The sequence below is a fragment of the Toxotes jaculatrix genome, chromosome 13 (assembly GCF_017976425.1).
Source record: "Toxotes jaculatrix isolate fToxJac2 chromosome 13, fToxJac2.pri, whole genome shotgun sequence".
NCBI lineage: Eukaryota > Metazoa > Chordata > Actinopteri > Toxotidae > Toxotes > Toxotes jaculatrix.
Window position 1 is genome coordinate 1735053 of NC_054406.1, and position 11424 is coordinate 1746476.

Consider the following 11424-nt stretch of genomic DNA (forward strand, 5'->3'; position numbering starts at 1 on the left):
GATTTAACAAATGATTTCATCATCGTCATCATGTCAGTAACATCAACATGTTTTTAAAGTTTTACAGGAACATTAGTTTTTTTTCTGATAGCGGGGAAAAAAAAACTCAGAGCACAAACTCTACATGTTTGTTGCAAACATTAATTTATTTGATCCCAGGCCTTAATCAGAAAATCAGTGCCTCTCACCTTAGCCTGTCAGATAGTTGATTTCCATTAAATACACTGGGTATAACACTCAGCTTCACCCACTTTAAATTTCTCTTTTCCTGATCACCCCTGTAATTTCGACAGTCCCACGCAGACACGCTCTCCACCACTCTGAGGGTTTTCAATCAAAGAAATCCTTCACACGCAGGAATCACGTTCAAGCAGGTTCAGAACAAACGTTTCACGTTCAGACCAGACACAGGAAACACGAGTCGGGTTGGTTCACAACACAAGAAAACTAAAACCGGCACTGCTGCCGTCACAATAAGGAAAACAGAGGCTGGTCACACTAACAGGTTCCTGTTGTACTTCAACAGGAGGAGGTAAACATCTGCTCAAAGTGGGAACACATCAGTCGCAGTTCCGACACTGACAGCAAGGGGGCAGCGTCCCTGTAAAATACTGTACAGGTGCAGTTCGGACAGAGAGGGACAGGAAGCAGAAATCCATTAACCCAGGTTTAAAATGCTGATTTCTCCACAGGTTTGTGTCAGATTTCACCTCCTAAATCCTTCTTTGCTTTTCCTCCCCGTGTGCACACCCAGCACACGAGAACTGAAGATAAACTAACGTCCATGTGAACTGCCTCCAGGTTCATGTCAGACACTGTGTTTGATGAACAAACCTGGATCAATGGATTTCAGATCTGCAGCAAAAACAAAGTATTTCATTTTTCATTTTCTCGGCCATGCGAGGGTTGACATTTGTTACTAAGGACAATATCACAAGTGTCGGAAAAGAAAAGAATTCTCATGATTTAAACTGTCCTGACGCACTGAGCTGCACTCATCTGGTTCTCCTGGAGAAGAAGCTGCTGAAAGCTGCCCGGAGAGAGTTTTTCCGCTGGGAGCAGAGGAAACAGGAGGCACTGGAGCACATCACAGACCATGCATGAAGGTTTCTGGGGAAGGCATCGGTGATGAAGCGCAGGAGGGAGCACTGAGGAAAGGCTGGATTTGGCTCCGTGGTGTGGGTGCAGACTCGTCCCGTGACTTGTGGTTCCGTCTCTGGAGACCAGCTCAGTAGAAGAAATACACTGAGGAGGGAGAGCGGAAACGTAACAAGAGCTTTTTAAGGATCTACTGCTCCCTGAGCTCAGGAGTCGGCTTCACCACACCAAACCACACCAGTAAAAAAAAAAAAAGTGAAAATCTAAAACCATAAAACCTTCATTACACAATAAATAAATAAAATAAAAAGAGAAACTACAAAACAGCTATTTTCTGTGACTGAACAAACTTCAAATGTTAGAAATATTTTGTGTGGAGGGTTAGGGTTTAAACACCCTTTAAACTTGAAAGTGAAGCTCCACAGATCATAACCCGTGTGTAATGTTGGACTGTGATACTTACAGAAGATGACTCCGACACATATAATTCCTATCACTGCCATCATGATCATCATCTGGAAGAAAAACAAACAGGAAGTTAGAACAAAATTGAGCCTGAGCAGATTCAGTGACGCCAGTACTGAACATATTTTACCAAAGTTTTTTTCAAGTCTTTTTTATTGTTTTGTATCCAACGTAATTTGTTTTTCCCTCTGCCTTGGTTTTTGTTTGTTTTTCTTGGTTTTTCATAGTCAGGTTATAATTTTTTTTTCTGACTTTCTGTGGTGAAATTTTAAAGAATCCAAAAATCTTTCAGGAGAGTTTCCAAAATACTCCATAAATAAATCCACACGAGGACACGAGCGTCGGAGCTGCTGACAGACAGGAAATCACTTCACCTCTGATGGGAGGAGGGCGAGAGAGATTAACAAGAACAAGGGGTTAGAGAGAGAGAGAGAGAGAGAGCAGATGTTTGTGGATTGACGTGTGAAAATGATTTTGTGTGTGTGTGTGTGTGCGTGCGTGTGTTCGTGGTAATGAAGGAACACACACATATTGTTAGCGGGATGTTCACTGTTGTTTTTGATAATAAGATTTGATAAGAAAAATGTAGATTCATCCTTTAAAAAGCGAGGAATCTGTGTGTGAAGCTCAGGGACTCTGTGTTGTTCGGGTTAATATCAGAGGCTTAGCAGTGAATCACGTCAGTGAGGGTCCTCACAGGTATAGCAGTACGATCCAGTGTGTGTCTTTGTGTATGTTGGGGGGAAGGTGGAGTTACATCACAAATCACAGCTGGCTCTTTAATCCGGGACTGTCGCCGTAATCCAGATTGGGATTTTTCCCCCCCTCTCTCTCTCTCTCTCTCTCTCTCTCTCTCTGACTTCCTGGTCAGTCATTCTCTCCTCTAATCTGATCCTCTTCCAGTTTTCTAAACGGCAGCTCCTGATTGGACGCCATGAAAGTGTTCTGTCTGTCCATCACAGGCGGGGTTTGATGAACTGATGCTGAGATGAAAATAGATTGGCAGCGGATGTCGGATGGATGGATAAATGGATGAACGGGGGACAGCATGATGCGGTGAGGGGAGGGGGCGACGGAGGAAATAAAGATGGCGGCCGGTGGGAAAATCCAGGCCTGAGCTGTGATAATCAGCGTATCGTGACGTCTCTGTCAGCTCCAACCAGTCTGACCTCTGACCTCTCATCAACCAGGTGTCTCTGTCCTCAGAGCTGCTTCTCACTGGAGGGTTTTCGTTTTTGGTTGTGGTGAATACTCTGTTGGCTCCAGTGATGTGAACATTAACTGAAGCTCCTGATCTGCACCTGCACCTGCTGAACTGCTGCCACGTGATTGGCTGATGCGTAGCTGCATGAGTGAGAGGCTGCTGATTGAATCGCTGCTGGGAAAAGAGCGACTGAGTCACACTGAGGGATGGATGCTGCTGTGGGGAAGAAGTCTGAGATACTACTGAGAGGGACCGATGCACACGGTAACACACAGTAACACACACTGACACACAGTAACACACACTGTAACACGCCCACCTTGCAGTTTTTCCACCAGTACTTGTTCTTGAGTTTGGCAGCGCTGCTTTCGAACTGCGAGGCTCCGGCCTGCAGGGCGTCAGCCCGGTCGTCCAGCTCCGACAGCTTCTGGTCTCTCTCCAGGACTTTGTCCACATTCACACGCATGATGTCCACCACCTGAGGGACAAAAACACCTGTCAGTAACACTGTTATTGTCTGCCCCGTCTCTAACCAGACACACACACAACACAACCGACCTGCATCATCACTAAGTAACATGTTCATGTAAAGTACACAAACACTCAGAGCAGTGTCCTCACCTCGTCCACCTGTGCCTGTGTCTGCTGCAGCCGCCTGTTGCTCGTCAAGTTCGGGGCCGGAGCCGGGGGCCCCCCCTCACCCTCTGGGGCCCCGGGAGCTCCTGGAGTACCTGCTGCTTCTGAAGTAGACCTGCAGGACAAGAGCATGTGTATGAAAGAAAGAGGGAGAGAGATGAAGCGACGGCTCCTCAGACAAAACTTCTGACTTCTGTCTTCACTTCGACTCCATCACTTCATATCTGTCCATTCATTCAGGCAGAAGACCACATGAGGCTGTAGCAACAGAACACGTGAGTGTGCTGAACTGGCCACAGCTGTGTTTTATTGATTATGAATTAAACTTTTTATTTGTAGGAGACAAAATGTTTTATTTCTTCTTTTAAAAGTTACAAAGTTTGGACTTTAAAGCTGCAGAGAAACATTTTTTTGGCTCCAAACAGAAGGAAAAGTTTCGAAACTTGAATTTTACCCAAAAGAAAATGAGCATTAAGTATTTTCACGTTGTGTTGTTGCAACTTTTACTCGTTATAGATTATTTTTGTGGTTCTGACATTTTGACTTAATTAAAACATCTATACTTTTAGGAAAGGAAAATTTTAAATGCAGGACTTTTACTGTACTTGCAACAGAGTACTTTAACATTGTAGCGTTGCTACTTGTACACTGTGGTGTTTCTCTTACTTAGGTAAAATGTCTGAGTACTTTTTCATTTGTCAGCGACTTTAAAAGCGATAAAAAAGAAACTGTCCTAACAGTAAAACCTGTAAAAGCCAAACTCTAATTCAATAACAGAAACATGACTCATCTGACTTTGGCCTGCGTCCACATAATCAAAGTATCAGAGAGAAGCCGGAACAGCTCAGCAGTTTGGAGGAAGACAACGACAAAACCCAACAACATTACAAACACTGTGCAGATAATGATTTTTACTTCACACACACAGGCTACAACACAGCAGGTGGTTTGATGCATGATTACAGTAAACAGCAGTTCAGAGTCGCTGCCTGTTTTCAGAGGTAAAATGGAGAGAGATTAGTGCAGCAGCAGCAGCAGCAGCAGCAGCCACAGAGGTTCTAACAGCGAGAGCTGGATTTGACTGATGGAGATAAACATGCACGCCATAATACCCCTCCCCTCCCCCACGACAAGAAACAAATCATATTAAATAAAAAGTCTCCATAATGTATTTTTATTTTTCTAATATAAATATTGCAAGAGCTTTCAATAAGACATTTTAAATGATCTTACGTCTTTATTTTGACTCACTGCTGTTATTTTCGATGCGGAGCGCTGAATAAAGTGTGTATTTGTCTGATTAAAAAAAAAAAAGTGAGACTTCAGCCGATCACAGAATTGATGGATAGTTTTTGGGGGCGAATCAGCCGGTGAGTCACGGTGATGTTTCTGCAGTCTAACAGCTGCAGCCCAGACATTTCCAGACTATTCACAAGTTTCGAAATAAAAAGAAATAAAACGAGAGATCAGAATGAAGGAAACACGGATGAAGATGAAATATGAGCAGTTTAAATACGGCGGAAACTACAACGACCTGGACGTTTCTGTGAGATCACAAGCAAGCTACTGTTTGATTGAACTTTAACTCAGGACAGTGATTAGATATTCACAGATTTTAGAGGTTTGTAAATCATTAAAAATGAATGAAGTACTCACATCTCAGCGGCAGGATGATGGAGATAATGTGAGTCCGAGAGAGAGAGAGAGAGGGTGAGGGAGGGTGAGAGAGCTATAAAGGGAGGGAGAGAGAGGAGAGAGAGAGCGAGCGAGAGAGACTCCAGTTGAATTTAAATGGAGGATGACTCGAGTCTTCTTGTCTCTGTCTGATCTCGATTCACATTTTCTTTAAAAAGAAACGACTGAAGCACGCGCTGGCGCGCGCGCGCACACACACACACACACACACACACACACACACACACACACACACACACACACACACACACACACACACACACACACACACACTTATACACGCCCTCTCAGTCAGACGCTGTAACACCCTTAACGGAAATCATTATTTGTCTTTTCCAACACTGACCACAGATTGTTCCTTTAAATAGCTCGTAGGGTACCGCACGCGCGCACAGGCGCACGCACACGCCATATGGTCAGTCAATGGGTGAAAGTCACCTGCTCAGGTAAGCAGCATATTACTGTCAGCACATCAGCTCTCGGACACATATGTGAAGGAGTGTAGTTTTGTATTGTATACTACTTAATAGTATCTCATAGTATATTATGGTATAGAAGCAGAAGAAGTAGCCATGTCATATTCTTTACTTAAGTAAAAGTATAATAACACACTTATACTTTACTACCACACTATTTTTTAGGCCTCAACATTTCGATGTAACTGTCAGGTGGAAAACGGTTACGTGTTCAGGAGACGTGAGGTTTAGTCATCACTCGCCTTGTCACCTGAACTGAACGGGCTGCAGGGGGAGCGAAATCAAACGCATCCCCTGGGAGGATCAGGCGCAGGTGTATTAATTGTCTTCGGTTTCCTCTCGTTCGGTTTGACAGTGACATGTTGTGGCTTTAGCTGAGGCCTCACAGCGTTACAGTGAGTATTCACCTCATTCTTTCATTTTACTGACTTTTAACAGTAGTGCTGATTGACACTTGGATTGTTTGGCGCTGAATCTTTGTGGTTCTGTGCGGCTTAGTGTGTATATGTTTATATTTATTGGTTTATATCTGTACGTTGAGGGAGACCACGAGGCAGTGCTGCTGTTTTACTGAGCTTCATTTACATTAAAAGCAAAATTTTACAAACATGTTAGGATATATACTCAGCTGCCAGTTTATTAGATACTGAAACAAACAAAGCAGCCTCACAGAACAGGCCTGCAGTGGATCCTGTCTTCACCGTAATATTCAGCCTGTGTTGAATAGTAAATGGTCGAGTCAGCTTGATAGACTGATAGAAATGAACACACCTCAGACCACAGCCTCTAAAATGATTATGAAGTTGAATCAACACTTTTCCAAAGTAGTATCTTATTGTATAGTATGGCATAGTGTAGTAGTCTGTAATATCTCATAGTATAGTATGGCATAGTGTGGCATTGTGTGGTAGTCTAGAATGTCTCATAGTATAGTATGGTATACTGTGGCAAAGTATAGTATGGCATAGTGTGGTATAGTTTTGCAGTCTATAGACTGCTGGGGCACTTCCCACGATCATCTGCAAAAATCTTCTCTTTCTCTCCTCAGACCCACTGTGTCCTCTCTCTCCCGTAGTACCGTGCTTGTTCCTGTCTGGTCTCTCTTTCTCTGTCTGTGGTCCTGGCTCCACTGACCTGCCGCTGCTTATTGTCTACACTTATCCATTTCTAACACATTACTATGTTTAAGGTTCCATTCTACAGATAAATTATGGAATAATATTCTATGCAGACTGTAATGTAAATAATTACCAATTATGACAGCTTTTTGCTTCTGTGCTCTGTAGTAAGGCTTCAAAATATGCCAAAAGAAAAACGATATTTTAGGATGACCTCAAAATGTCATATCAAACATGTCATACGGCTGTAAGGCTTCAAAATATGCCAAGAAAGATCATTTTTTAGTATGACGTAAAAATGTCAAAAAACATGTGATGTGGCCTCGTCAAAGTCGGCCAAAAAAAAGTCATTTTTTAGAACAGCCTCAAAAAGTCAAAAAAAAGTCATAGCATAGTAAGGCGTCAAAATCGGGCAAAAAAAGTCAAAATTTTTGTCGACCTCCAAAAGTCATAAAACACGTCATAGTATAGTATGGCGTTTTTTTCGGGCAAAAAAAGTCAAAATTTTTTCGACCTCAAAATGTCATAAAAAACGTCATAGTATAGTATGCCGTTTTTTTCGGCCAAAAAAAGTCAAAAAATTTTTCGACCTCAAAATGTCATAAAAAACGTCATAGTATAGTATGGCGTTTTTTTCGGGCAAAAAAAGTCAAAAATTTTGTCGACCTCCAAAAGTCGTAAAACACGTCATAGTATAGTATGGCGTTTTTTTCGGGCAAAAAAAGTCAAAATTTTTTCGACCTCAAAATGTCATAAAAAACGTCATAGTATAGTATGCCGTTTTTTTCGGCCAAAAAAAGTCAAAAAATTTTTCGACCTCAAAATGTCATAAAAAACGTCATAGTATAGTATGCCGTTTTTTTCGGGCAAAAAAAGTGAAAAATTTTTTCGACCTTAAAATGTCATAAAAAACCTCATAGTACAGTATGGCGTTTTTTTCGGGCAAAAAAAGTCAAAATTTTTTTCGACCTACAAAAGTCATAAAAAACGTCATAGTATAGTAAGGCGTTTTTTTCGGGCAAAAAAAGTCAAAATTTTTTTCAACCTCCAAAAGTCATAAAAAACGTCATAGTATAGTATGGCGTTTTTTTCAAGCAAAAAAAGTCAAAAAACTTTTCTACCTTAAAATGTCATAAAAAACGTCATAGTATAGTATGGCGTTTTTTTCGGGCAAAAAGAGTCAAAAAATTTTTTGACCTCCAAAAGTCATAAAAAACGTCATAGTATAGTAAGGCGTCAAAATCGGACAAAAAAAGTCAACATTTTTTTTCACCTCCAAAAGTCATAAAAAACGTCATAGTATAGTATGGCGTTTTTTTCGGACAAAAAAAGTCAATTTTTTTTTTGACCTCCAAAAGTCATAAAAAACGTCATAGTATAGTATGGCGTTTTTTTCGGACAAAAAAAGTCAAAATTTTTTTTGACCTCCAAAAGTCATAAAAAACGTCATAGTATAGTAAGGCGTCAAAATTGGGCAAAAAAAGTCAAAATTTTTTTTTGACCTCCAAAAATCATAAAAAACGTCATAGTATAGTAAGGCGTCAAAATCGGACAAAAAAAGTCAAAATTTTTTTTGACCTCCAAAAGTCATAAAAAACGTCAGTATAGTATGGCGTTTTTTTCGGACAAAAAAATCGAAAAATTTTTTTGACCTCCAAAAGTCATAAAAAACGTCATAGTATAGTAAGGCGTTTTTTTCGGACAAAAAAATCGAAAAATTTTTTTGACCTCCAAAAGTCATAAAAAACGTCATAGTATAGTATGCCGTTTTTTTCGGCCAAAAAAAGTCAAAAAATTTTTCGACCTCAAAATGTCATAAAAAACGTCATAGTATAGTATGGCGTTTTTTTCGGGCAAAAAAAGTCAAAAATTTTGTCGACCTCCAAAAGTCGTAAAACACGTCATAGTATAGTATGGCGTTTTTTTCGGGCAAAAAAAGTCAAAATTTTTTCGACCTCAAAATGTCATAAAAAACGTCATAGTATAGTATGCCGTTTTTTTCGGCCAAAAAAAGTCAAAAAATTTTTCGACCTCAAAATGTCATAAAAAACGTCATAGTATAGTATGCCGTTTTTTTCGGGCAAAAAAAGTGAAAAATTTTTTCGACCTTAAAATGTCATAAAAAACCTCATAGTACAGTATGGCGTTTTTTTCGGGCAAAAAAAGTCAAAAATTTTTTCGACCTACAAAAGTCATAAAAAACGTCATAGTATAGTAAGGCGTTTTTTTCGGGCAAAAAAAGTCAAAATTTTTTTCGACCTCCAAAAGTCGTAAAACACGTCATAGTATAGTATGGCGTTTTTTTCGGGCAAAAAAAGTCAAAATTTTTTCGACCTCAAAATGTCATAAAAAACGTCATAGTATAGTATGCCGTTTTTTTCGGCCAAAAAAAGTCAAAAAATTTTTCGACCTCAAAATGTCATAAAAAACGTCATAGTATAGTATGCCGTTTTTTTCGGGCAAAAAAAGTGAAAAATTTTTTCGACCTTAAAATGTCATAAAAAACCTCATAGTACAGTATGGCGTTTTTTTCGGGCAAAAAAAGTCAAAAATTTTTTCGACCTACAAAAGTCATAAAAAACGTCATAGTATAGTAAGGCGTTTTTTTCGGGCAAAAAAAGTCAAAATTTTTTTCGACCTCCAAAAGTCATAAAAAACGTCATAGTATAGTATGGCGTTTTTTTCAAGCAAAAAAAGTCAAAAAACTTTTCTACCTTAAAATGTCATAAAAAACGTCATAGTATAGTATGGCGTTTTTTTCGGGCAAAAAGAGTCAAAAATTTTTTTGACCTCCAAAAGTCATAAAAAACGTCATAGTATAGTAAGGCGTCAAAATCGGACAAAAAAAGTCAAAAATTTTTTTGACCTCCAAAAGTCATAAAAAACGTCATAGTATAGTAAGGCGTCAAAATCGGACAAAAAAAGTCAACATTTTTTTTCACCTCCAAAAGTCATAAAAAACGTCATAGTATAGTATGGCGTTTTTTTCGGACAAAAAAATCGAAAAAATTTTTTGACCTCCAAAAGTCATAAAAAATGTCATAGTATAGTAAGGCGTTTTTTTCGGACAAAAAAAGTCAATTTTTTTTTTTGACCTCCAAAAGTCATAAAAAACGTCATAGTATAGTATGGCGTTTTTTTCGGACAAAAAAAGTCAAAATTTTTTTTGACCTCCAAAAGTCATAAAAAACGTCATAGTATAGTAAGGCGTCAAAATTGGGCAAAAAAAGTCAAAAATTTTTTTTGACCTCCAAAAGTCATAAAAAACGTCATAGTATAGTAAGGCGTCAAAATCGGACAAAAAAAGTCAAAATTTTTTTTGACCTCCAAAAGTCATAAAAAACGTCATAGTATAGTAAGGCGTCAAAATCGGACAAAAAAAGTCAAAATTTTTTTTGACCTCCAAAAGTCATAAAAAAACGTCATAGTATAGTATGGCGTTTTTTTCGGACAAAAAAATCGAAAAATTTTTTTGACCTCTAAAAGTCATAAAAAACGTCATAGTATAGTATGGCGTTTTTTTCGGACAAAAAAATCGAAAATTTTTTTTGACCTCCAAAAGTCATAAAAAACGTCATAGTATAGTAAGGCGTTTTTTTCGGGCAAAAAAAGTCAAAAATTTTTTCGACCTCAAAATGTCATAAAAAACGTCATAGTATAGTATGGCGTTTTTTTCGGCCAAAAAAAGTCAAAATTTTTTTTGACCTCCAAAAGTCATAAAAAACGTCATAGTATAGTAAGGCGTCAAAATCGGGCAAAAAAATCGAAGAATTTTTTCGACCTCCAAAAGTCATAAAAAACGTCATAGTATAGTAAGGCGTCAAAATCGGACAAAAAAAGTCAAAATTTTTTTTGACCTCCAAAAGTCATAAAAAACGTCATAGTATAGTATGGCGTTTTTTTCGTACAAAAAAATCGAAAATTTTTTTTGACCTCCAAAAGTCATAAAAAACGTCATAGTATAGTAAGGCGTCAAAATCGGACAAAAAAAGTCAAAATTTTTTTTGACCTCCAAAAGTCATAAAAAACGTCATAGTATAGTAAGGCGTTTTTTTCGGACAAAAAAAGTCAAAATTTTTTTTGACCTCCAAAAGTCATAAAAAACGTCATAGTATAGTAAGGCGTTTTTTTCGGACAAAAAAAGTCAAAATTTTTTTTGACCTCCAAAAGTCATAAAAAACGTCATAGTATAGTAAGGCGTCAAAATCGGGCAAAAAAAGTCAAAATTTTTTTTGACCTCCAAAAGTCATAAAAAACGTCATAGTATAGTAAGGCGTCAAAATCGGACAAAAAAAGTCAAAATTTTTTTTGACCTCCAAAAGTCATAAAAAACGTCATAGTATAGTAAGGCGTTTTTTTCGGACAAAAAAAGTCAAAATTTTTTTTGACCTCCAAAAGTCATAAAAAACGTCATAGTATAGTAAGGCGTCAAAATCGGGCAAAAAAAGTCAAAAATTTTTTCGACCTCCAAAAGTCATAAAAGACGTCATAGTATAGTAAGGCGTTTTTTTCGGACAAAAAAATCGAAAAATTTTTTTGACCTCCAAAAGTCATAAAAAACGTCATAGTATAGTAAGGCGTTTTTTTCGGACAAAAAAAGTCAAAATTTTTTTTGACCTCCAAAAGTCATAAAAAACGTCATAGTATAGTATGGCGTTTTTTTCGGGCAAAAAAAGTCAAAAATTTTTTGACCTCCAAAAGTCATAAAAAACGTCATAGTATAGTAAGGCGT

The 11424-nt window shown here is 38.3% G+C and overlaps 1 protein-coding gene across 1 annotated transcript; it reads right to left on the minus strand.

Annotated features, from left to right (window-relative positions):
- Nucleotides 1-160: 160 nt before the first annotated feature.
- On the minus strand, nucleotides 161-5085 carry vamp1 (vesicle-associated membrane protein 1). The gene is made up of 5 exons (XM_041052908.1): nucleotides 5060-5085; nucleotides 3389-3518; nucleotides 3087-3245; nucleotides 1562-1613; nucleotides 161-1245 (listed from the first exon to the last, which is right to left on the minus strand). Coding segments are annotated over exons 1-5 (360 nt in total). The 5' UTR covers nucleotides 5062-5085; the 3' UTR covers nucleotides 161-1228.
- Between the last annotated feature and the right edge of the window lie 6339 nt (nucleotides 5086-11424).

Bases quoted from the DNA above. Each gene is read 5' to 3' on its own strand.
- vamp1 (XM_041052908.1), bottom strand. The intron at 3,246-3,388 runs GTGAGGACACTG...TTTGTCCCTCAG, and splicing joins CACAGGCACAGGTGGACGAG to GTGGTGGACATCATGCGTGT. The intron at 1,614-3,086 runs GTGGGCGTGTTA...TTTTTCTTCCAG, and splicing joins ACTGGTGGAAAAACTGCAAG to ATGATGATCATGATGGCAGT.